This window comes from Erithacus rubecula, assembly GCF_903797595.1.
Source record: "Erithacus rubecula genome assembly, chromosome: 2".
Lineage (NCBI taxonomy): Eukaryota > Metazoa > Chordata > Aves > Passeriformes > Muscicapidae > Erithacus > Erithacus rubecula.
Window position 1 is genome coordinate 62,772,659 of NC_136685.1, and position 27,475 is coordinate 62,800,133.

Below are 27,475 nucleotides of genomic sequence, written 5' to 3' on the forward strand. Positions count from 1 at the left end.
TTGAATTCTCTATAAAGGCATTTGTGCTTCTGCTCAAAAGTTTTGCAAGAGGCAGCAAAAACAGTGACACATTGGAGAAGAGGTTACTGCCTCCCTCCCAAGTGGAAGAAGAGAGCAGAAGTTGGATGTGGAGGCACACTCACTGCTCAGACTCAGTCAGAAGTGCTGTTAAAATGATCACACCTGCAGCAGTAATTCAAGGGAAGTGCTGAAATGGCAAACTAAAGAAAGTGAGAGGAAAACTGCCCTAAACCTGGGTGTATGTCCTTAGTGGATGTTGAAAGATTCATGTTCCTGTTCTACCTTATCAGAGTCGATAGCTGGAGTTGGGAGCATGAGTGGGCTTCAGGGGGTTCTGTGGAGCTCACCAGTTCATTCAGAGCTGGGGAACAGAGATAGGAAAAGATGAACAAATTAAGATATTCCTTCTGATATGTGCTGAGCAAAGCAAAGATTTTGAACTTGAATATTTCATATGTATATCTTTTTTTTTCTTATCTGATACATTCTTCTGAGTTTCTGAGGCTGTCTTACCCTACCTCAGCAAAAGTTCAGTTTTTGAGAATTTTTTTTTTTTTTTCCCCAATTTATTTCATTACTGGCTCAGAAGAAAATCTTTCCAGTAAGTGCACTAGGTGCAATCCTTCAAGCACACCAGTTGGTGGCAAAGTATCGCCTGGTACAGTGGCCTTGCTCCCATGGTAGTGTGTTGGTGGCCCTAGAGCTAGATTGTGGAATGAAGTCAGTTTGGGCTCAGAAACAAACCCCAGCATCTTTTAGAAATTGTTTTTGAAGGTTTTTCACAGAAAGTTTGGTGAGGGGCCAGGTTTGACAGGGCAAGTTCTTTGAGGGTCGAGGTCTTTACAGTAGCAGAGACCACTGTTTTATTTTCAGATGACTTTAATGAAGTCAACAGAATCAACTTCTGCATCTCAAGACTTTTCCAGTAATCTTTTCCTACTTTCAACATGATATATGCTGCTAAAGCAATATCTTCATTCTTGTGTCTTGAAAAAGAATGATGGCACATGTAACTAGTAGGATTTATTTGTTTAAAAAAACTTGGGGTTTCAGTAGCTTTCAGTCTGGAAAGCTGACTGATCTTGGCAGCTTCCTACCTTCTTTTTTTTTACTGACCTAAACATAATTGTTTTCAGCAGCATCTAGATAAATCAGAGTTGTGAAAGATAAAGCAGAAAATAGCTGGTTCTGAACTTCATTTGCTTTGTTATGGTGAGGTTGGCACATACTTTTGGCTTTAAATACCCTTTTAAATCTTTGTCTGTTACTTAATTGCAGACACAGTTTAAAGAAGACAGAAAATACTGACATGAAAAACTTACTAGTTTGGAATGATTACATGCTTATATGAGTAAGACAATTCAAGAGAGCAGTCAATAAGATTCAATGATGTTTTATTATATAAAAAGAAAAGCTGGGAAAGAGGGAGAAACTGATTTAATTTTCTTTTTAAAAAAAAAATTACAGTAATGTTTTTCAATGAGTTGCCTTTGATGTAAAGCACGAGTAGAGCATGAGTAGAAGGAACAAGAAGCTGTAATAAGTCTCAAAAACTTTATCATTTGAGAGCAACTGACTGTGTTTACAAGAAGTTTTCTATATTCAGAGGGAAGATTTAAGATGCCAGTTGTTCATTTTATGGTATAGCAGAACAAGGATAATAAAAGTATGAACCAATGATTGGTGGCTGAAAAATGATAAGATTTAAAAATTAATTTTGAAAGAGAAATAAATGCTAATTGAAATCAGGTTACTTAAATTCTGAATAAGAGCATTTTTTTTGACAACCATGAATTTTTAACTTCATTTTGATAACTTTTTGTCTGTGTCCTTGAATGAGGAATGTTAAATATTCAAAAAGTGACATAGCTGCAGGTGATGAGGAAGTTGTACCTCTGTTGAGTATTTGGGAAAAATAAGAAAAAAGAACAAAGAACCACCTGCACTCTGTAGTTTTACTGCACATAGAATGTAGTTTAAAAAAGGTTAGGGGACTGTGCCAGAGAAGGCAGGAGAAAATACTTCAGCTAGCAATTAATCTGTAAGGGGAGTGTCAAAATGATACAAGATGTCTTTTTCAGGTAAGAAGCACTTTATTTGGTTCCTGACACAGAGGTAACTTGCATTTGCATGAGTAGAGAGAAGTGGCTCAGTGGAAGGTGTGGTGTCATTGGAGTCCAGTCTGTTCTCCCCACCCCATTTGCTCACAGTTGGCAAATGGGGTTGTATTTAATCAGGTAATGATGCACAGGAATGATCAAAACTCCAGCGTACAACCTCCACTGCCCTGTAAGTTCAGACAGAGGCAGTCTGGTTTGGGGTGTTTTGGAAAGGGTAACTATCCTGCTTAGTTGGAAGAAGGATTTATCATTCTTTTGGCTACGTTTAGAAAGGTGTGTGATTCCTGGACTGTGGTGGATATTTGATTGAACTGAACTTATACACATGATTTACCCTGTCACTTTTCCTCTCTTGAATTATCTTACTCTTTAAGTCAGATCTGCAAAATGTTGCTGCTTCTGTTGATGTGATTTTATTTAATCCTTTTTGACTCCTGTTTGATTTTTTTCTTAATGCTAGTTATTCAATATTTTGTATTTCCATAGACTGTAGACACAGTAAAATTAAATGAAAACCCTAATCTGTAAAATCTTGGGGCTGCTGGGGAAAAAAAACAAACCATAGTATTTCATACTTTTAAAGTTGAACTAATGAGCATGTGGAAGGGAATGCAACACAGACAACACAGTATTTACCAGTGCACTTTAGGTAATAAAAGTGTGAGATTTGGGCAAAAGGTTTTGTGAACTTGCCATTTAATATATTTTTCATAGGTTGGTTTGTAAAGATTTGAGATTTAATGGGGAAAAATTTCTGTTGTTTTACATTTGTAGTATCTGTTTAGTAAGATGTTAAATAAGACATCCTTGGCCTCCATAACAGTAAATGGGAAAAAAAGTAAAGTCTATATTGCATAGCATTTCAATAAAAATATTCTAAAGAGAAGCAGAGTAATGAAACACAATGATCGTTAAACATCCGTAAGAGAAACATGACAAATAAGCAAAAAGCATAATTACCCTGGCATTTCTCACTGCTTTTCTTTTAGCTATAATTTAAGCCTTCTTTGGCCATGTACCTTTCAATGCCATAAATTATTAGGTATTTATGCTGTGCAGAAGAAACCTAAAGATAATACACAAGAGGTCGCAGTGAGTTTAATCTCATGCAAGACATTACATAGGGAGAGCAATTTCTTGTTGCAACCATTAAATTGATCAATATAAAACCTCCATAGTTGTCTTGCCTTTTCTGTAATCCTGCAAAGTGGCTGGCATCACCAGCATCTTAGACATCCTATTTTATCACCTCCTATATTTTTTCAGCTTTATGGGAGCAGAAACAAAATGTTTTCTGCTTCTCTGTTTTTCAAGACTCTCCTGAAAGCCTTTGCTGATGTTTGGTTTATGCCTGTATGGGGAAGAGGGGGAGAAGTACTGGAGTAGAGAAAAAAAATCTTTTTTCTTATTATACTTATATCCATAATCTCATTCTTATAAGTATTAGGTGTTTCCCTTAGAAGGGAAAACAAATAATTTGCAGGAAGAGGTAATACAGGTTTGAAGGTTTGAGAGTTTCTTCAATTACCAGTTCCTGTGCTCGTTTTCGTTTTCAATTAAAGCACTGCAGCAGCACATTTCTCTCAAGTAATTTCAAAATATCTGCATATAAATTGTTCTACCAACCTCTAAGGTGCATTACCCTTGTGATGCATTATGCCAACTCTTTTCACCACAAAATAGTATTTTCAAATGGGCTTAAAAAAAAAAAAAGAAAAAAGAAAAGAAAATGTGCAGTATCTAGATAAAACTCCATGACATAAAGTGGGGATGTTATGCCATTTGAAATTTGGCATGTGTAGTAAAGTTGGAGTTCTGAGTGCTGTTGACTCATTAGTGATCAGTGTTCTGATCGTGGGTCATGTTTTTTGCAAATGACTACAGGAACAGAAAGGTAATTAACATTCATGCCAAACTGCTGTTCTTTGCAGTCCTCACCAGTGATTATCAACAGAGGCCTTGTCCATAATAAGAAATTATAAAAAATACCTATAACCTGTTTCTAGTTTTCTTTCTTGTACAAAAAAATCTGAAAAAGAGCAAATCGATTTTTTTTGTTTGTTTGTTTGTTTTTTACAACTCTCTGAGCATCTTGGAGCACCTGGGATGTTGAACTTAATCCATTCATTTCTTTAGGACTATTCTTTTCTTTCTAGAGCATAAATTAAATGACATGCTAACTGTTTCTCAGCTTTTTATTTACAATCAAAGTATTTTAAAAATGGATTATCTTTGCCAATTATAATTAGAAAGCTGTCAGCAAACATAATGGATAAGAAACAGATTGTAAGGGCAAATGTTTGTCATGCAGGCCTTGTAGTGTGGAATATTTCATGGTTATTGTGGTTTTTTGTTAGTGAAATTCACGCAAATGCATTTTGACTTTTTAAATTACACCGCTTTGTCAAGTAATATATTCATGGATGCATGTTTTGCTGTGTGGCTCATATTGAGTCCTTAAATTTGGCAGAAGAGATTACCCTGGACTCCTGTACACCATGGTAGTTGTAACAGAGAGAAGACACTGCAGGTTTCTCTGCTCTTGGTTAAGTGCTTGGTTTGAATATTTTTGAAAGCTCAGTAAGATGCTTTTTTATAGCTCTTGTTAAATTTACAATCATGTGTTTTTTTCCATGACTCTGTCCAGAGAAGTCTGGCTTTGTTGCCTATATGAAACCAACCCATGGAATGTGTTTGGTGATGGCAGCAGCAGCACTGCCTGTGACAGTGAAGCTGCTGCCTGTCTTGCCCTGAGCAGATTGTTGAGCTGGTGGCTCATTCACTCTGAGCCCATTCTTCTTCCCTGGAGGATCCTTGCACAGAGTTGCGTGGCTGTTAGCAATGGTTTCTTGCTGGGTGGTTTGGGATTAGACTGGCACAGTCATGTTCACCCTCTGTAGTCATTTAGCAGTGTCAGGTAATACTGACTTCAAGGTAATTTTGGAAGGGATTCTCTCTTGGTTTTTTTTCAGTTTCACCAGATGATGTTCACTTGGCTTTCTTTCTCACAAATTCAGTGTGGCATAGGAAGAAACTGAGTGATAAGTTTCAAAAACCCATTGGTCTTTATGCAGTCTGGCACAAATGTATTACTTTTGCAAATAAAATAGAAGCAGAAAAATATTTTATGGCCATTATTTTATTAGGCATAAATTTCATGTTCTGTGTTTTTCTGTAAAAGGAAAATTTGACTGTTCAGGTATTTGCTGCATCAGGTGGAGAAACAAGACGAGTGCAGAATACAGAAGTTTTTGATATCTTGTTCACTTTTTCTGCTTCATGTTAAGTAAACCCAAAATAGAGAAAAGTATATTTTGTGCGTGGCATGTTGTCACTATTAAAGTGATTTTAGTCTTTCAGATAAAACTGTACTGAAACTCTGTATTTAAAGCATACAATTTCAATAATTAAACTGTTGTTTACTCTTAATTCTTGAAAACTTGATTTAAGGGATAAAGTTTGATTAGTAAAATCAGCTCTTATTCATTGCATGTGGGTATATAAATTACTTACAAGCTGGAATTTAAATCGCAATTAACTATACCCACATCCTAATTAAGTATTGCAAACGCGTAATGGAGTATATTTCCAGAGGGGGAATTAAAAAAAATGGGAAAAACTTATGTAACTATTTAAGCATTTTTTCCTTCTGTATTTTTAGCAATTAAAAAAAAAAAAAAGAGAAAAGGTCTCTGGACCTAGCTAAATAAACTTTGCACTTCTGCTGCATCTCTCAGGAATATCCTCAGCACCCCAATAATCAGAAATATGTTTGTTTATGGAACCATATGTTTAATGCTAGAAAACAGGGAACTGGGAAATAATGGCTGCAATTCAACAAAGTCTCTATAATCACAGCTAATTTTGACATGATAGTTTCTAAGGCAGTAAACAGACTTGGTTCAGCTAAATTGCATGTAGTTTACATGCAGTGTTTTTCATTGATATTTCAACATATAAGACAGAGGGAAGTATATTTCTGTGTATATGTATTTACAGCTTCTGTCACAGTACTTCCACCTATTTTTACTTTCAACATAAAAGTTTGGAGGTGTTTTAATCAAAGGTTTATTTTTCTCAGAATATCCTAAGAAATCCTTTTCACTTAGAATGCTGACAGTAAAATCACCAATTGTTTTGGGGTTTTTTGTTTTGTTTTGGGGCTTGACTTTTGGAAGTGTTTTGTTAGGGAATTTGAGTTAAAGCTCTGTCCTTAAAAAAATCTTTATTAAACTGATCACATATTGTATTCATTTCTGTGGGCAGTTGTAGTGGGTTTTGGCAACAATTCTAAATGAGCAACATATTTATGGCATCCTGTTAACATAATAGTGCAGACATTTGGCAGCTTCCAGAATAGTTTTGAGATTATTAAAAAAGTTGAGCAGTATGAACTATTATATTGTATTTCCTGTTCAATATTTACTGAAGCTGTATATGTTCTTTTTTCTGATATACTTGTAGTCTTTTGACATCAGGGTAAGAATGCTGGATAGTCACTGGCCTTTACCATGGCAAAGCATAAAAATATATTCTTATATATTCTATATATTTTCATATATATATATGAGAATATATTCTTTCTTGTTGCTGGCTTCATGATTGGTGTGCCTTTTACAGGAAAATGATTGTCAATCTACTTGTTTTAGAAATTACTTTTCTGGACAAAGATAAGCATAGTGCTGTTTTAGAAGTGTCTTTCTAAAATGTGCAAAATCACTGATTTACTGGTGCATTAGCTTTGGAATTTAGTACTACTGGAGCCACGACCACCTTATTGGAAAGTTGAAACGTGAATGGAGTATTGTGATACTGATATTAAATGAAATCAAATAAAAGCTTCTATTCAGCAAGATGTTTTCAGATGTAAAGATGTATTTAAGTGTTTTCTTCTGAATTGAGGAGAGTTTACTGTAGTATTTTAGAGTCAATCAAGGTCTGATAGAAGTTGATTATTGTATAAATCTCTCTTGTTTAAGTGGTCATGTTCAGTCAGCAACTAGGGAGTAATCACAAAGAGGGAAAAGGAGATTTGTACCTACTGTATTAATAGGAAATGCACATTTTGCCTATGAACTTCCATGAAAAAGATCTCACAGAGTTGTGATGGTGCCAGATAGACAAAAGAGATCCATGGCAGAGTGTGAAGCATGATGGGGAGAAGCTGTCTCTGAATATCTAGGTTAAACTCAAAGCTGGAAGGGTTATCCTGGTGGATGGACTGTAAAGTGATGATTGTGTCCCGTGTACAGAGACCCATTTCATGCACTTTGCACTGGCAAATGAGGTTAATGCATACACAAAAGAGTCCTCAGCACTTACTGTGTTAGGAGCTTGCCATCCCTTTTGGTACATGTCCTGTCTCTGCAGTTCTTTGGAGCAAGAACTTACTATACATTTTTTTTGTGCCATGTAACATAAAAGGGTTCATTCTAGGTTGGTTCCTCAATTAAAAAATAAACATTGATGATAAATTACTGTGCACTTGCTGAGGTACAGCCATTTATGTACAGCAAATGATGATACAGTTCACTACATTTAATGCCAAAGGGGCATTTTAAAAGTCATTGTTTACAACCAAGTATCCCTCTATGCAGCAAAACAAATAGCTATATTAGCAATTTTTAAATACAAACAAAGGTGAAATACTTAGTATTCTCTGAGCATTACTGTTAAATTTGCTAACATAATTTCATTTTCATTAATTAAAAGGAATCCTATGATCCTTTTAACATGGCTTCTCTGATTAATTACCTTGTAAATCTAATTCAAATGTTAAATACTTTTTAAATCGTTCCATCTGTTAATATTGATAAATACTAGTGTGGCTTGTAGAAGGGAATTGGAGATTTCAGTGGACCTGACATAATACATGTTTTGACCCCTGTGGCTGCCTACTTGAAACCCTTATAAATTGAAACAGCAACACTAAACAGTAGCTTAAGAGGTGCTGCCTATTGAATGTCTGTTCTGTGAACATTAATCTAGACCATGTCTCCTAAATCAAGATATTTGTTGATTGGTTGTATGGATGCTGATCAGGCTTTGCATTGGACTCCATGATCTCCTTTCCAATCTAAATTAACATATTACATGTTAAATCAATATTATAGGTAAATCTTAACATTGTCTGTGTTTGGATACATGTGGTCAGATATGCAATGAAGTTTGAAATAAAATCTCAATATTTTTTATTTTTGAATTGTTTTTACAACTATATTTATTGTTTTACAGCACAGGAGATGTTACATTTATTAATGTACCTCTTAGCTGCAGGGTCAGAGTCCAGCTCTTACCATTACAGTTAGAATCAAAAGTAAATATTGTTAAATATGGGTGAGCTGTTGTCTGACTAACTTTGTGATTATAAAATCAAGGAACTGGGTGCTATAGATCATGCATTTTAGTTAAAGCTGAGGGATTTCTTACCACTTAAATGCAGAGAATCAGAATATTTTTAAGATTTTATTCTTTTGAAGTGCATATGTATGTTTACTAAAACTTTGATTACTTTGATCCTTTGTAGTCATGAGACACAGACGACTTGTTGGGATCATCCTAAAATGACTGACCTCTTCCAGTCCTTAGGTGAGTGCATTCATTAAAACATTTTGATTTTTATTCCATGAGTAAAAGCTGCATTTGGATACTGACCATATTTGAGTTCTCAGAACTGTGTTTAACAATATTTCCCACTTTGTGATGAGACACACTTTGCCCAAAACCTACTGCCTTGGTCATGTAGTGAATTGTCTTCTGGCAATATGAATTCTGAACCATATACTCTGACTGTATGCTTTAATGCAGCACCTTGAGTTTTTTTCTTTTAACTTCACAAGGAACTGTCCAATGATACAGGCTGTCTGCATGTTTAAACCAGGGTGCTCATCTGCAAGGTACTCATTTTGGTAATAAAATAGAGTAGCTACCTTTTCAGTAAAAACTAAACTGTATTACGTTATAACTAGTTCAACATGGCCGAGCCCTGACAGCATCAACATTTACTGTGCAATCTCCCATTCTAAGGAAAGAATGGGTAAAAATACTATTAAATTATGGAATAAATGTTACTGTATCAATCAGTTTCTAAAACAGAGCTCACAGCTCTGTAATTGTCCTTTCTGAAGCACAATTTGCAGAGCTGTGGCATATAAATTATAGCTTAAGCCATTTTTTCTGTTACTGTGACATTTGCTGCCCTCTGTTTCTTGTATGTTATCTAATGGAGTTGTAAATTATTTGAGAAACTTACTCTACTTGAGCAATTGTCTGGGAACTATGTACCAGTGCATAGTACATATGTAAAACTCTCCTGTATATATATCTGTATTACATGTGCCAAGACAGGGTCAGCATTTCTGGAGGACCACTCTCTTTAAGGTTCTGGACTGTCAGAGACAGGATGCTTTTCCTGAAGGTGAATTGCACTGAGGTCCCAACTTGTCAAGTTTTTAAATATGTTCCAATATATCCTATTAATTCATTGCAGAGAAGAGAAGGGATATCAGCCTTCTTCCAAAAAAAGAGGGATTATATGTAAAGGACAGTTATGGGCTCTGCCTTTGGGCCGCTCATGTTTCTGTTGTGCTGTTTCAGCTGATTTGAACAACGTGCGCTTCTCCGCCTACCGCACGGCCATCAAGATCCGCCGGCTGCAGAAGGCTCTGTGCTGTGAGTTGGGCCTTTCAGGGAAATGGCTTCTCTACACTGCTTGGGGAGGGGAGGGTCAGCTTCAAAACAACACTAATGGTGGACCAAAGTCGTCCTTAGCCTCTCTGTCTCAGATTATGTGAGGCAGATGCAATGAGAGTGCATTCCCACTGCATCGGAAAAAAAATGGGGCAAGAGAGTATCCTGTGTTGCAGATATACTGGGAAATTGTGTAGCACTGGGTCCTGATGATATTTTATTCTTGTGCAGTGTTCTTTAGCTCATTTTCAAGAAATTATAATGCCCCAGATATGTACTGGTATGGTACTGAAAGGCAAAAAGGGAAGAAAATCACCATGTATATTCAGAATTCTCTTGCTGAGTTCCTCTAAGTGATTTAAAATTTAAGAATGTTAATAGGAATATCAACCACACAAGGGGAAAAAGTGGAACATTTAGACATCAGGGACTAAGAGAGCTGTAAGCACTTCTCTGTTTGAAGGAAGAGTGCAGTCTCTTTGCCTGCTATAATTTGCAAGATCTTTTTAATAAAAAACTCCACAGTAATGCCTGACTATGGGGTTAGAGCAGCCACAAATTTGCCACTAGCAGGTGCATGTAGTTGCTTGCTCCTGAGTCAGTCACACCTGCTTTAACTGTGCTAAATGATCTGCTTTCTCTTTTTGATTGGGAAAGTCTCCTTGCTGCAGAAAGGGAAGAAATGGACTTTGTGTCCATTGGTTGGTTAAAAGCAGAATTGGTCATTCAGCATGTTTAAGCAGATGCAGAATGCAAAAATGCACTGAAACCTGTGTAGGCATCGTGCCAGAAATGGCATGACAGGATAACAGCATGTCACAAATTTTATTCAGCCAGGTATGTGCTGAAGTAAGCAGGAATGGAAGTAATTTTCTCTGGTTGTTCTCCATGGATAGTGCCATCCAAAAGTGTAAGTGTAGCTTAATTTGCATTAGTATAGCATCAGAGTTGGGTTTGGTTTTTTTTTCGTTCAAAAATACTTGGCAGTACCTCTCACAGATCCTTCTGGAATGCTCAGGCAGAAATATGAATGAGAGATCTTAATGCCAGCAGATCAAGATGTGAAGTGAGCAGACTTAGTGTCTATTGAATTGCTTCTTTTCAGTGCAAGGATGGTAATGTTAAGCCAAACCCAAAGGCTACAACTTTCAGGCATTCCAAAGCTTTTGGAGGTTTCATAAGATTTAAAAAGGGCATGTTTTATGTGCTGTCAGTCTGTTTTATGAAACTAATTACCTACTTTTAGCCAGCCAATAAGAAAACAGGTTGCAAAATAACCATTAAAAAACCAAAAAAAAACAAAAAGCCAAAAAAACCAGACAAACAAACAAGCAAAAAAGTGCCACAACCCAAACCTAAAATAAAAGCTAACACCAAAACAAAACCCGCAAAGTGATTGCATTAATTTTTACAGGGTTTTCTTTGTCATGAAGGTTTTTGAGGTCATGAGGGTAAAGTGTGAAAAGTGGCCATCTCCTAAATTCAGTATGTATATGCCATCAGAAAGCAGTTTACCCTCACTTGGCTTCACTCTCCCACCACAGATCAAAAAGTAGTCAGGGTTACACTGTGAACTGTTTGTGGGTTCCTGTTGTTTTTGAATGTGCCTGTGAGCCTTTTCCAGTGTATCACATCCTTTATAGCTATTGTAGAAGATTATGCTGCAGGTCAAACTAGTGGCAAGGTGTTTTCCTCCAATTACTAGTCTGCCTCTTTGATAGATACATGGCTGGTATTTGTTTGCAAGCCCAAGAGAAGGGCTTAAAATATCCCCAAACAAACAAAAAAGAAAATGAAAGACAAACAAATGCAGACCCCTGCAAATTTGATGCTGTGAGGTCAGAACAGAATGTACTGATTTTAGTGCAGGAGAGGAAAGGCAAGGGCTGTGAGGAAGGGTAGATGGGGAAAAGGGGTTGGGAAATGTAACCCTCTTTTGGTAGATGATGATTGAGTTCTTGGCAGAATTGTTCATAGTGGTTAGTGGTATCTTGCTCTTGCTTCTTTTTTTGTTGTACTTGTTTTCTAGCCCAGATCGAATTATCCAAACAGGCTGCAAATCTGGGGTCCTTATTTAACATTGTCATTGTCCCCCTCTGCTCTTGTGAGACCCCACCTGGAATGGTGTATCCAGGACTGGGATCCTCAGCACAGGAAGGATGTGGACCTGTTGGAGCAGGTCAAGAGGCAAGCAGTGAGGATGGCTGGAGGATGGAGCATTTCTATGAGGAAAGGCTGAGAGAGCTAAAGTTCTTCATCCTGGAGAAGAGAAGGCTTGTGGGAGACTTTAGAGCAGCCTTTCAGTATCTGTGAGAGGCTCATCAAAAATAGGGAGAGTAACTTTTTTAAAAGGACAGATTGTGATAGAACAAGGAGAAACAGTTCTAAACTAAAAGGGGAGATATTTAGGTTAGGTATTAGGATGAAATTATTTATGTGAGAATGGTGAGACACTGGCACAGATTGCCCAGAGAAGTTGTGGATGCTCCATCCCTGGAAGTGTTCAAAGCCAGGCTGGGATGGGGCTTTGAGCAACCTGATCTACTGGGAGGTGTCTCTACCCATGGCAGACAGATTTGAACTAGAAAATCTTGAAGGTTCCTTCCAACAAAAATAATTTTCTGATTTTGTGATTTGTTGTGGTGATTGGTGAAGAGCAGTTTACAACCTGTCAGAGGTTGTCACGTGGATTTGTTTTCATTTGAGAGATGACATTTATACTGCAAATGTGTTACTGACTCATCACAAGCAGCTCAGTATGAGCTTTTCATATACTTCAACTGCATGTTATGTATATTGTAACAAGCATACTAATACATTGCAACTATTTTTATTTGAAGTCCTTGCTTCTGTAAAAAAAAATCACTAAGGATTATACCGTTTATGTTGCATCTTTTCCACTTCCTTTGGCAAAAGGAGTTAGAAGAGCTCATTGATGGCCTTTTTATTTTCACCATACAAACCCCAGATTTTCTCAATCATGTTTGAATGGTTTTGAGAACAAAACCCTTTTTCCCTGTAAAATATCCATTGTATCAGAAGCTGCTTATAGAAAGAATTCTGTAATAAAGGGGGTAAAAGCTTTTTCAAGAAAGCATGTCATTAAGTGTTCTGCAAAACTACAATAAATAATCTTTCTGTGTCCCGTCCCTGCTTTCTTTTGAGCCCTAATTTAGCAACTACGGTTCAGTAATGCTGTTCAGTTAATCAGGTCTCAGTACATTTTTACAACCTTTAAGGAAGAATTATTACCTAAAAATTTGCTTTGCTTTACATTGGATCAAAAGTTATAGTCATTTTCTAGTATTCTGCTTTATGGTATATATAAAGAATCCTGTAAGCCTAGTGAATTTTCTGTGTGTATCCAAAGTTAGGACCCTCTAATTGCAAAGACTATTTTAGCAGCTATTTTAATGTTGTTCTGAGCTGTTCAGTGTCATTATGATGTTTGTATTCCATTCTTTTTAAATATATTGTGCCAAAAGGCTGTTGACTTGTCAGAGAGACACTTAGTAAATGAAAGCCACTGGGCTAGTTGTTTGCAGTGTTTACTACAATTTGCACATGAACAATTATTGTCAACGTTATGCTCAGGCATCTGTATTCACACTTTTTTTTTTATTTTAAATCCTATTGTTTTTTAAAAATCTTTTATTAGTGGACCTGTTGGACCTGAACACGACAAGTGAAGTTTTCAAACAGCACAAGCTGAGTCAAAATGATCAGCTGATTGGTGTCCAGGATGTGATCAGCTGTCTCACTACCATCTACAGTGGACTTGAAGAGAAACACAAAGACATGGTGAATGTTCCTCTCTGTGTAGACATGTGTCTTAACTGGCTACTCAACGTGTATGATAGGTAAGATTTTTTTGTTGTTGTTACAGTGTGTACCCCCAGGAATTGTAAATTATAAAGCCTTAAAAATGTCTTTATTAAAAAGTTATCTTCTGATGTTTTTGGTTCCATAATGAAAGTGCAGTTGCTTGCAGTAGGATGTTTCTCATGCTGTCCTGCTCAGCACTGAACTAAGATTGCACTGCTTTTGTACTACTACCTAAGAAACATTGAATGGATTTCAAGAAATGCATATATGAGTAGAGAGCTAGGACACTGCTTTACCTGTGTTCCTACTATGAATATTCCAAGTTTCCAGGATTGATTGCCATTGATATCAGATTCTATTTCTGCCATTGGTGGGGACAGTTTTTTCATGCATTTTACACTTAGTTACTTGTACTCATAATCCTGGCTGAGCTCCCTGTCCTGAGTCCTCTATCAAATGGAGCTGGTTGTGATCTCAGCACTAAAGCCTGTCTGACTGTAGAGGGTCAGCAGTGCCCCAGTTCTGGCTCCATTCCAGCATGTACAGCTCCTGCCATGCATCAGTTCTTAGCACTGGTGTTATGTGATCCACCTGCCCTTGTCAGGGCAGCAAGGCTGGATTTCCCAAGGGCATTGAGTTTGCCTCAAGAATATTTTGGGGTTCTTACAGTAAGAACCTGTGGGTTTATTTCAATACACATTTGCTGTTTCCAGAGACAGAGCTAAGTCTCTAAAAACATGAAAACATCCACTCCAGCAGCCCCTTGTGGTTTTGGCTAGTTCTTTAAGCCCCTCCTCCCTTCTTCCTCATGTCTCTTCCTCTCTGCCCTGCCCTATGTCAGCCTGCATGACCTGCAAGCAAACTGCTTTTATTTATTTGTGCTTTTGAATCATGAGTTTGTTGCTTATTTTTCTTAGTGGCATTCACTATTCTTATCTCTCTTGTATGGTAAAAACTGGGGAAAGACTTGGTTTCCAGCAACTCCTCCATGGCCTAAAATGTGTCTCCTTAGCTTGCTTCAGCAAAGGCATTTCAGGACTCTTTCAGAACTTACTAAAGACTCAGTAGTACAGTATAGGTTGTGATTGCTTCAGTGTGTCTGATAGAATATGTGCTTTAGTTCAGATCTATAAACAGAATTACAAATCAGAATTTCTAAGCTTCATGGGGATGGTTACAAAATTTATTTTCTTTCTCCCCATTTGAAGTTGAAAAGAGCAAAAGAATTTCTGGACTAGAGATAAAAGTTTCTATACCTGCTTTGCAAATGGGAGCTCTTACTTGTAGATGTATGCATTATCTTAAGTATATTCACTCAGTGCCAAAAGCTAACACTTCAGAGCTTTTTACTTTTTTCCCCTCAGAGGATTGCATGCCAGTTCTCCTATACTTCATGGATATTTTACTTTATTTTGGTTTTAGGGGAGAGGCAAGAAGGGAACACAGTACATAGAATCATTTGTCATTTCTGTGCTGGCTACTAGCCTTCAAACATTGCTGTTAAATGTTGTGATGTTTCTGTTAGTCAGACTTCTCCCCATTACTGCTGAAAAATTAGAGGATCTGTCAAATATTGACTGAGATTTCTTCCTGCATTTGTTTTTGTTTTGAGAGTTCTGTATTGTGAGTAAATACATCCATCATTTGCAAATAGAGCAGTACATCCAGTGAGTTGCTTGACTTAAATGTTATTGACAATTTAGAATAAGAGATGTAATAATGTCAGGAAATTTTTTGTAGTTACTGGCTGGGTTTTGTTTTCCTTCAGACTGAACATAAATCTTCTACCTTTCAGCTTACCTTTGCTTCTTAACTCCATTTAGAAGTCAATTGTTTAATCTGTTTATATTTAAAATACACTTAGTAAGCAGCAAACTTTTCTTGCAATTTTTACAGTTTCTCCTATTTCCCCATGACTATTATGTTGAAAACTTAGTGTAGATAATTCTTCAAGTCCTTTAAATACTTGAGTCTTTATATAAACTTTGAAAAACTGAGGATGAAGGTTTACTGAGAGAAAATTGTTTTACAGTGTGTTTCCATGTTCACCTTTCAAATTCACTGCAGGAAGAAAAAGAAATGCTAAAAGACCAGACACCAATTCTAAACTGGAATTTTTGATTCTGTTTTCTAAACTAGCCTTTACAAAAGAGCTAATTTGTGTCTTGGCATTTCTATTGCATTGGTATTACACATATAAAATGTGTCAAGTTGTTAAACTGCCAACAAAAAGCATCTGTTAATCACATGCTGCTAACCTGAGATTTAATTACAGATTCACAGATTAATGGTAAGCTAAATAGTTCTCCAGACTTAACCTGCACATGTCTTTGGCCCTTAAAAATAACCAATTTATTTTTAAAAAAGGTCTGTTATGTTCTGGTATTTTCTGACACATTAGGAATGATTCATTCTGAGCAGGAGAGAGAAACACCAAAATTACTCAGTGACTTTTACTACATCAAGGATTCAGAGGTTGTTCCAGACATCAATACCTGCCCTTATAAACATTTTCTGAACTTCATGTTGTTTTGGCTAGTCCAGAGTTTTGGGTGGTTTTTTTTGTTTTGTTTTGTTTTTGTTTGTTTGTTTTAATTAAATTAGAGATAAATATCTTTATATTTACAATGAGAACTCTGAAGGAAATTTTTTGCTCTCTAAAATACTTTGGCTAGGCCTGTGTTTAAAGCATCCAAAAGCAATAGCTGGTTATTTTTCTTTCCAACTACATACTGTCAAATTTACTGAAATTTTCAGACATCATTTGTATAAAAAGGACTGATAGCTTTCAGTACTAATGGAATAACTTAACAACCCTTGAAATGAGTTGTTTCTATATGTACTGATTCAGAGCACTGACTCATTTCAATTAGAATTACATATAAAGAAACTTTTATGTGCAGAGTTTAAATATTTTTGCAATGTTTATCTGACTTCCTGTATTTCAACTTTTAAATTTTCTTTGGGTTTTTTCTTTGTGGTTTTTTGGTTTGGTTTGGTTTTTTTGGGTTTTTTTGGGGGTTTTTTTTAATGCTAGGATACTTTTGATAATGCCTTCTTTTAAATTGAATTTCTTTGGTACATTAGGCTGAGAAGAATATCTGTGATATCTGTGCTGACATTTTCTATATGATCAAAACTGTCTCTTGTGATCATTCTCTGCAGCCCAATGTTGCCCTGAAGAATCACAGCTTTGTTATTTATTGTTGCATTCATACACCTGGCAGCTTCCAACACCAGGCTGAGTTAATATCCCAGGCTTTTCCAGCACATTCATTTCAGTAAAATCTGAAGTTCTGAGGAATGAGGGTGAGACACCTGCTCAGTCAGCCTTAACTTTGTGCCCTGGTTTTTGACAGTAGCTGATGGAAGCTTTCTGCATGCACTCCGATTGCATTCCTGTGTCTGTGATGGCTCTTTGGATTCATGGAGCACTCAGGGGGAGCAGCTTAGCAGGCTGTGATAGCAGTGGGAAGGTTCTGGGAAGGTTCTGTCCCTCACTAAGGCAGGGAGATGAGCTCCTGTGTCTGCCTTGTCTGTGGGTGATCGAGGGCAGGTGTCTGTGCTGCCCTTCATTGATCCACCTGCCTGGTGTTGCTGGGCTGTGCAGATTAGGGACAGCTGCAGTCCCTGGTATCCTCAGCTGCAGTGCCAGTGCTGTCTAGGCTTCAGAGCTCTTTGACAAGAGAAGCCTGAGTGGCTCTGGCCTCATCTTCATTCTCTAGTTTTCCTTGCTAGTACCTGATGTTTTTATGCTATTGTCCACCCTCCCCCAGGGACACAGGGCTCCTCTAGACTTCATGTTATAATTTTGTTTTCCAAGATTCTTCATTGTGTATTCCTGTTTGCAATCTCTTATATTTAATCTTATTCCATGTCTGTCAACTTTTTCTTAATCTAACTCCTGTATGCAGCTGTGCCCTTTGGCATTCACATATTTAGATAAAATGCTTTTATATACTATGTCTGTGTCATCACAATGTAACAAAATATTTGCATACTACTGTTGGTAAACACTAGTTTTTACACTTACATTCAACAAGCTAGTATTAGTTATATCCTGATTAGTACATTTAATTTACAGGTTTCACAGGCCTCTGTTTTGACTGTGGTATAGACCGTGTTTGTCTGTCAAGAAGTTTTGGATCCTAATTCTGTGTTAGGAAGTTATTTAGAGAAAGGAATAGATTCAGGCCCCCCTTCATCAGGATCAGAGCAAAAAATATATCTTATCTGCTTAAAGTGGCCTCATCAATTGATTTTGTAATGACAAGCATGCTTGTATTGCTATAATGAGTCTGAATAGTGTGCTGACATTTTGGCATATAGACCTATAAATTTTTATGAATTCAGAAATTAAAAAGTTTCTTGAACATTCCCACTATAAGGCCTTGATTCTTAGGTGTTTGTACATATAGGACAATTTGATGGTGCCATTCAGAGGCACCTTGCAAGACAGGCTTGTGGCAAAGCAGCCTAATAGTCCCCCAGTCAGTCAAGGGAGGTGATCCTGCACTTCTGCTCAGCATTGGTGAGACACATCTGGAGTCATGGTCCAGTTCTGGGCTCCCCCAGGACAAAAGAGATGTTGCCTAACTGGCATGAGTTCAGTGAAGTACCATGAAGACAATTAATGACTTAGAGTATCAGTAGATGTCTAAGTAGAGGCTGAGACAGGACTTTTCAACGTGGAGAAGAGAAGTTTCAGGGAGTTCTTATCAATGTCCAAATACCCAACAGGAGCAGAAGAGAAGATGGAGCCAGGCTTTTCTCAATGGTGTGCAGTGACAGGACAAGAGACAGCAGGCACAACCTGAAACACAGGAAATTTTGCTTAAACTTATAAAAAAAGAGATGTTTTTTAATGTGAGAGTGATCAAACAGTGCCACAGGTTATTCAGAGAAGCTGTTCAGTCTCCATCCTTGAAGATACCGAGGTGGTGGGATATGATCCAGGAAAACCTGCTCTGCATGACTAAGCAGGGGCATTGGTCTCTGGAGGCTCCTCCTAATGTTAGTGGTTTTGTGACTCATTAAACTTAGAAAACTTAGAAAACCATTGGCTTGGAAATGTCAGGACTATGGGTTTGTGGGGAGAGAGGGAGTGTGTGTGGATTTAATTTTGGTGTGTTGGGTTTTTTTCTGTATGTATGTCATTGAGTGCTGGTATTTGTTTCCAAGAAAGGGACTGGGGTGAATTTCCAAGAAGGAGACTGGAGTGAATATGGTACTCTTTCAAAAAATGCAATATTGCATACTTTGTAATTATTTATGTAATTTATTGAGAAAATGCTTTTTTGTGTGAAGGAAGTTTTTCAAAGACCCTACAGAAATCTCCTGAAATCAGGAGAAGCTTGAAGCCTTGACATTTGTGCCCTGATCTTTTCGCTGCAAAGTCTCACTTTCTGTCTTTAATAAACAAATGATGTGGTCAGTTCTGAGTTAAATCAAACCCAAATGAATGTTTACTTTTTTTTCCTGATGAATATAAATTTAAAGCACAAACAACCATATAGGGAAGGAATAGGGAAATAACTTTATCAGGATGTAAAATGAGCCATTTAGATGGCAAGGTATGCCAGAATGATGTAGTGTCTGTGATTGAAAGAGGTAATTTGAAGCTAAGCTTGAATATATAAAAAGGTGGCACTTTTATAGCATTCTGGAAAATTGGGTCCTGATTTTCCAACTAGGCAGTAAAAGTAATAGATGTTTTTGATTAATTTGGCAATAATTTCTCTGTACCTCTGTTCCATCTTATGGAATGAAGATACTGCTGTCTAGTGTTACTAGATTAGATGATGTTGTGAAGACAAATGCATTAATATTTGTAAGTTGCTTAGCTATTTTATCAAGAACCCAGGAGTAAATTACTAACTTTGTATTCAGCACAACACTTGTGAAGTAAATCAGACAGCAGAGACCATATGCTGAATGGATGGGATAGAAAGAGAAATGTAATAACTCCTTCAGAAGTAATTAAAGTGTATATAACTTCTGTGTGCAAGTAAGGTTTGAGGTGATACTAAATTTAGTGTTATCTTACTTGTAAGTAAAAGGCCCAGTTAACCTTATGTGTGTATTATATACAGTTTAGCTATTCGGAAAAAAAATTTTTGCTGTCTCTCATTTAAAGACAAGTTGTGTCATGTTTTTTCTATGTTTGAAAGAAAAAGTTTTAAGAATATGTTTCTGCATTGAACTTCTGAACCTTGAAATTGTCCTTTTCCATGTAAGCTGGGTTTCTTGTTTTAGTGTCTTTTTGAGCAGCATTTGCCCTGCAGGCTTAGCAGTACTTACTTATCTGTTCTCAAGTTGCTTTTTAGGTTTGGACATACTTTTTTTCATGTTGGACATGCTGAGCCTGAAGTGACATTGCTTAAAAAGAATGACAGCTCCCAATCATTGAATTAGTGCATGTGATTGTCTGTTTGTGTCTCAATAACATGTATGTCAGAACATTTTAAGCAAAACAAAAACAAAAAAAACCCAAATCAAAATAGAAGGAAAAATATATTTAATTACTGTGTTACAAAACCTTGGCTTTATTTTACAGTCTTTGTGTTTCACACTGAGTAATATGCCTTCCTGCTGTGTGCTCATGTCTTTTTTTCTGTGTATATCACATTAATCACTTTCAGAACTTTGCAGAGCTAACTGTCTCTTCTTTTGTAGTAATACAAGCTGTTTTGACACACAAAATCACTTGGAAGGCAAGGCAAGCTTTTGTAAGGGAAGAATTCTTTATGTGATCTTTAGTGTTAATGTTTTTTTTCGAGATCTGAAGTGTATTTGAAATATAACTCTCCAATGTTTTTGTATTATTTAATAGACTTGAGTTGGAATGAAATAAAATGAAACTGTATTAAATTCTTGTCTTTATCATTTCAGTGGCCGAACTGGAAAAATTCGAGTGCAGTCCCTGAAAATTGGCTTGATGTCTCTTTCTAAGGGCCTTCTGGAAGAGAAATACAGATGTAAGGAACAATTTCTTTTACAAAATACTCTGCATAATTAAGTCATGTACGATGACAAAGTACCTAGCAAAATTTGTGATAAAACATTTCTCATGCTTGTTGCAAAGCAGTTGTCTTTTGAGTAAGTAAAAGAAAATTATTTTCATTATCACCAGTGACTATGGTTAAGGTAGGATTTATATCTTGACTGGAAAGTATTGCTATCCATTCTGAATTACCAGAAGTCACAATAATGCAATCCCCAGAAGAAAAGGAGAATATAGCTGTGTGAAAGATAGAGAAGTATTATATTTGCTTCTATTCTCTTTTGTATGTGTATATTTTTTGTTTAGGGAAAATCCAAGCAAGTTAGTGCTGATTACATCAGATTGATATGGCTGATAAAGCAAGGAAATACATCAAAATCCTGCAATTGGGTTTAGTGGTCTACAAGAGACACTATCTCAACTCTGAAAATGGTTTTCCAGTATATGTGCTTTCTGCCAGAATTGCACAATGAAAGTTTAAATTATGTTGAATTTGGTAATTTCACAACCTTGAGAAATACCGAGTAATACAAAAAATACTGTACAAAAATAAATACAGGACCAGAAGAGAATCGAGTAACTTTGTGGAAAAAAAGCCGTGACAAATACAGGAGAAAAGATGAAGCACTGTATTAGAGCACTGTAGATGATAGACATTTATATATTATGCACATAATCCTAAATTTGCTGTTCTTTACAGTAGTTCCTTGACTCATTTTGAAAAGACATGAAAAAAATTATAGAGAGAATTTGCTCTATGTACCTTTGGAGCTCTGCAAAATTTTCTGCTTTTCTTAAGAGCATTTGTAGGCCATCTTGTAAACTTAGTTATTAACATTGAGCAAAAATAGAGGTGTTTTGTGCTCTGAGACATGTTTTGACAACTGAATGACATACTGGGACTTTGTTTAGTTTCCTTCTGTCATTTGACATATATATGGAGAATATCTGAAGCCTTCCACAACTGAAAAAGAGCTTGATGGACATACTTTTGTTCCATAATGACAATTCAGAAGATAATCTGCTGTTCTTTGTGAAATCAAAAGCTTTCATAAAGTGTAGGAGTTAGGCTGTGGATGATAAACAGATAACTGTAAGAAAATGTTTTTTAAAAAACTCTGAAACCTGAGAATACTCCCATTAAATTGCCATTGGTAGTACATTACTATATAGTTGCCAAATACAGGCACTGAAAAGAATAAGGAAATTACTGGGTCAGCTTCATATTTGTTGTTGCTTTGTGTTAAGTAGAAAAATTAAAATGGCAGCTGATGGCAGCTACCGATTTTATATAATTTATGTCAGAAAGGTGGACTTTTACTCTGAAGGATGCTGTGAGAAATGCTAAAAATAGTTAGAGAATAAGTCTTAGAAGACTTGTACCAAGTGATCATAACTTCAACCTGAAATGCATCTGAAATTAAAGTAGTTGCTCACATTCTCGAAGCAGAGCATTAAGAGTCAAATAATGCATCCTTTTTGCTGTAACTCCTGCTCTGATCAATGTGCCAGGCTTTGATATCTTTGTTAGCTTTATTGTCCTTATAAACATTAAAATTGTCACAGAGGAATTCTTCAATCCAAAAAGAAATTTTGCTAACAAAGGAAGTGTGTGTCAAATGTTCTTCTTGGCTTGCAGTGGCTTTGAAGTCAGCGTTTTGGGGTCCTCTAGCACGAGCTGTCACAGACTCATCTTTGATACCATCTCTTTTTGTTCTTTTGATTTTGTCATACCCTAATAATCATCTCTTGTTGAGAGAGATTTTGTCATACCTACTGAATTTTCAGTCCTCGAGTGAAAATTGTAGTGGAATTCCTGAGTATTTTCAAGAAAGTCACTTGGAAAAAGAACAGGACCCCCAAACATGGATGCTTAATACTAATTATCCACCTTTTGAAACTTCCCTTTCTCAGACCAGCTCCTGGCATTGGCTTCTCCTTTTGGCTGTTTCTTCCAAGCATTTCTGAGTCATTGGCATTGGCAGTCACAGGCTGCTGTGAGTGACAATCATCAGCTGGTTGTGGCTAAAGCCCTCAGCAGAGCACAGACTGTGCCTTAAATGCACTAGGCTTGGAGAGGCAAACTCTTCTTACAGTAGTTGGTGGTAAAATAAGCAAGTTTTCTTCTTTTAAAAACTTTTGGATGAACTCTTAATTCTTTTGCAAAGCTCTTGACTGCAATGTTTGCTGCTGGTCTTCATCCTTCCTCTAGCCTGTATATTCATTTCCAATATAGTATAGGTAGGACCTTTTCACTTGACACATTTTTTAAAAATGTTTTGACAGAGAAATTTTTGTTGTTTTTTTTTTTTTTTTTTTTTTTTAATTTAATTAAGCTTCTTTTTAAGATTTTAGTTCAGGATTGACATGAGAATGGATCTTTAAAGTCTCAATTGCTTTAGAGGAAACATGGAAGCCTCGATTAAAGAACGCCTATTCTTGAAAATGTTTAAGACATGCTTAACTTCAAGCACAGGCCTGAGTGCTCCTAAGAATATAAATGGACCTCCGAAAGTAATTCAGTAATTATGAGCTGCTTGCATCTATGCTTTAGGGCAAGGAGTCTCAAGTTTCTTTCTGCTTTCTCATCTGACAAGTGGGGCCACTTGTGAGATACATAAAAATGCATTTGTGTGTATTTCACTCTGCACTTGTTTCTAACACCCAAAGGCCAAACTGGCAGCAGAAACAGAAAAAAAATAAACGTGGAGTTTTTTACAGTGTGCAGCTTTTGGGTCATAGAATTTAATGTGTAAATTCTTTGATTTAAGATGAAAAAGAAGGACTACTTAATAAATCTCATCTTCTAAGCAGTTCAGTTTTTAAATGATGTGGAATGCTGTGGGGTTTTCTTACTGTTATGTTTACGTTGTAAATTTTCTAACTATTTGGAACTCACAAAAAAAAAGAAGAAATTAGGATATGTATTCTGTTTGTGACAATGTAACATAAAATGTAGGTTGTAGGCATCTTTCTACTATCATATTGTCCTTTTGATAGGAATTCAATAAACTTCAATATTTTCAAGCATCCCTTTCTTTGCCAACCATTAAGTAAATTTTTTTCAGGTTGTCTAACTAAGTTGCAGTTTGAGTACCACTGGCTGTAATCCTCAAAATACTAGTGTGAGACTGAATTTATTTAAATTATTTCTCTTTTCCTGATTTCTGTTTTTTTTTCATACGACTCAGGTCTGACTAATTTTTTCTCTGCTTCCTCAGTCATTCTTCTTGTTCTTTGGTAGAATCCCTTATCAGTTTAACCTTTATAGCAATATATTTTATGTTGAAACTCCTTTAGTGTGTATATACATGTGACCAAACTCCATTTAAAAGAGGTTGTGGCTTTTGAGATTGCTGGTGGGTGATGGATGGAGTCCCTTTTCCCACTGGTGGTGAGTGGGGTGCCTGGGTGCTCCTCTGCCAGAGCTAAAGCAGGCTCTCTTCCATCTCCCACTTGAGAGATGCTCTTGCCATGCCTCCTTTGCCAGGGAAGAGCTCATGGGTTATTTGGAACAGGTAGTCCAGACAACAGCAGCATTCTCCCTTTCCATGCCTTCAGTTTAGGAGCTTTTCCTTCTGTGTGCCACACTGAAGGCATGGAGAGGTTTGGGAAAAGAGGGTACCATCCATGAACTCCTTGCACCTGGACAGTCTTTGGCTGTGGCACAGCTGCCAGTGTTAAGAAACAAATAATTTGGAGGAGTTAGAGCTCTTCAAGGTATTTGCTGGTTTCCTCCTAGCCAATCACTATTCCCTTGCTGTCACGTTGTTTTCCTCTATTTACCAGCTCCACAAACAGCTGAAGTTTTAGGGTTTAAGAAATTATTCATCTGCCTCCCAGCTCCAGCAGCTAATGAATTGTTCTTCTTTTATGGCCTGTTTCCACTGCAGACTGATGCAAACAGAAAGAATAAGACAGTTTAATTTTTAATTTTTTTATACTATCAGGTTTTTTTTTTTTTAATGACTCTTAGAAATTGAAAATCTGTCCCATTCACTGCTGAAGAAGATAGCCAGGATCTGGGGTTGACAAGAGGAGCCTGAAGCTGTACAGTATTAATTCTGTCCCCTCTATTGTCGTGTTTGTTGGGGATTTTTTCTCAACACTGAGTGGACAAGATGCTGTAGGTGCTGTTTGACTAGGCAAGAAAGGGTGAGAAAAATAAAAGGTAATAATTATTCAGTCTTCTGGATTTTTATTTTGTGAAGATCCTTTATTCTGCAGCTGTCTCCTTTGAGAAGAAAAAGAAAAGTGTGCCCAGATTGTCTGAAACACACTGACAAAACTTGCCAGTAGCTCCAAATGAAGGGCAAAACAATTTACACCACATAATAAGTTACTCATGAATGTTTCTGAACAAAGGTTGTCTTTTTCTCAAGTAGAAGTGCAGTCAGACTGAATTTTCAAAATTTGTTTCTTTCTAATCTATTAGTGGTCGTTCTGATGGGAAACATGAAAAAGTAAGGGCATAATATAAATAGATTCTTTTAAGATTACTTGGAGTTTTAATCCAAGCCAGCCACTGAGTGAAAAAGGAGATTGTAAAAACCAGCTGGAATGAACATAAGAATTTGATTCCACTTCTTCTGTAATTTGTACAAATCACAGTTAAAAAATACGATAAACTCAGCATTTAAGATGTTTTCAGAAAAGATTAATCTTGTGACTAAATGTTAGCATACACAGCTACAGAGTTCATAAATCAAAATTATTGGCAGAAACATTAACGTTTTTAGTTGAGCATTTTAACAATTAAAATTGTCCAATCAAGGAAATGTGCTAAGAAAGCACTTGAGAAATAACTGTATTGCTGACAGGCCTATTAACTCACTGCTTTGCTGTGAGTGTAGGTACAAGAAGTATCTTCCTTCCCAGTGCCTGTATCTGGAAGAAATTTCCTTGATCCCTTTCAGCATCATTTTTTTTCTCTTATTATGGTCACCCTTGTTCATCTATTTATACTGCAGGGTTTGACACCTACCTTAGGAAAATGGAATCAGTGAAGAAAAAGTACATGGAAGCAGACACAGTTATCCAGGAAGAAAATGTGATTATTGTTAAGCTTAAGTTGTCTTTCTGGCTGCTGCTCTTGCTTTAAGGTGTTTCATGTGGCCACTTGTGACTTGTGGTAACATCCAGTCTCAGTTCAGAGTGATTGTGCTTCTGTCCCCAATCAATTGAAGCATGACATATATTTTTAACATAAGATATGGGTATCTGAAATATTGCTTCATTCTTCATGGAATCATAGAATAGTTTGGTTTGGAAGGGGCTTTAAAAGGTCACCTAGACCAACTGCCTTGCAATTATCAGGGTCATCTTCTTCTGGATCAAGTTGCTGCAAACCCTGTCCAATCTGGCCTTTAATGTTTTCTGCCAACTCTCTGGGCAACTTGTTCTAGTGTTTTTAGTTTAAAACCATTACTACTTGTCCTATTGCAATAGGCCCTGCTAAAAGCTTTGTTCCAAGCTTTCTTATAAGTCCCCTTTGAGTACTGAAAAGCCACAGTAAGGTGTCCCTGATGACTTCAGGCTGAACAACCCCAGCTTTCTCAGCCATTCTTCAAAGTGATGGAACATCTCTCCTGTGATGAGTTTGTTTGCTTTCCTTTGGATCTGCTCTTACAGCTCCATGTCTTTCTTGTGCTGCAGACTTCAGAGCTGGACTTGGTACTCCAGGTGGGATGTCACAAGAGTGGAGTGTGCAGAACCCCCCATCAATCTGCTGGCCATACTGCTTCTGATGCAGCTCAGAACACAGCTGACTTTCTGGGCTGTCCATCTTTTCATCTGCCAGCACCCTCAAGTCCTCCCCAGGGCTGCACTCAGTCCTTCATCCCCCAGCCTGAACTGATTCTGGGGGTACAAACACCATGCACCTTGTTGAACTCCATAAGGTTCCCAGGAGCCCACTTTTTGTGCTTGTTCAGGTGTGGATGGCATCCCATCCTCCAGGTGTGTCAGCCACACCACTTGGCTTAGTGTCACTTGCAGACCCGCTGAGAGTACACTTGATCCCTTCATGTGTTTTATTAATGAAGATATCAAATAAAACACTGGTCCCAGTAGGGACCCTTGAGGGACATCACTTGTCATTGCTGTCCATTGGGACACTGAGCTGTTGACCACTAGGCTCTTCTTGGCCACATCCAACCAATTCCTTATCCATCTACCAGTCTCTCTTGAATTTGGATAGAAGGATATCGAGAAGGTCTGTGTCAAAAGCCTTACAGAAGTCCAGAGAGATGACATCTATGACATCTAGTCATGGCCCTGTCCACTGCTGTAGTCACTCTACCATAGGAGACCATTAGATTTGTCAGGCAGGAATTTTTGCTGGTGAAGCTGTGCTGCCTCAAATCAGCTTCCTGTCCACCACGTGCCATAAGAAGCCATACAGTTTCATTTTTATGGCCTTATTTTTCTCATTTGTATGGTTATAAATCAAGATTAGATGAAGATAAACTCTTGTAAATGGGACAGTGTCTGTTTGTAACCATGACAATAATAGAGAAATTAAAAGCTTGAGCTGCAGCGTTACCAATGGAAATGGAATGAGATGGTGCCTTTTGTTGTGTTGCAGACCTCTTCAAGGAGGTGGCAGGCCCTACAGAAATGTGTGACCAGAGGCAGCTGGGCCTCCTGCTTCACGATGCCATCCAGATCCCACGACAGCTCGGGGAAGTGGCAGCCTTCGGTGGCAGCAACATTGAGCCCAGTGTGCGCAGCTGCTTCCAACAGGTAAGATACAGACCTTCATGTGAAGAACAAAACAAAACCAAACTCTCTCTTGAGTTTACAGATTCACTTTTAC

The 27,475-nt window shown here is 37.2% G+C and overlaps 1 protein-coding gene across 6 annotated transcripts in view; it reads left to right on the top strand.

Moving 5' to 3' along the window:
- Positions 1–27,475, top strand: part of UTRN (utrophin) — a 334,555-nt gene that overhangs the window by 269,428 nt on the left and 37,652 nt on the right. For all 6 annotated transcript variants that reach the window (XM_079299176.1, XM_079299179.1, XM_079299174.1 and 3 more), the window contains 5 exons: positions 8,668–8,729; positions 9,738–9,812; positions 13,489–13,690; positions 20,547–20,632; positions 27,245–27,402. In XM_079299176.1, coding sequence (XP_079155302.1) covers positions 8,668–8,729; positions 9,738–9,812; positions 13,489–13,690; positions 20,547–20,632; positions 27,245–27,402 — 583 coding nt within the window. The remainder of the gene's footprint in view (positions 1–8,667; positions 8,730–9,737; positions 9,813–13,488; positions 13,691–20,546; positions 20,633–27,244; positions 27,403–27,475) is intronic.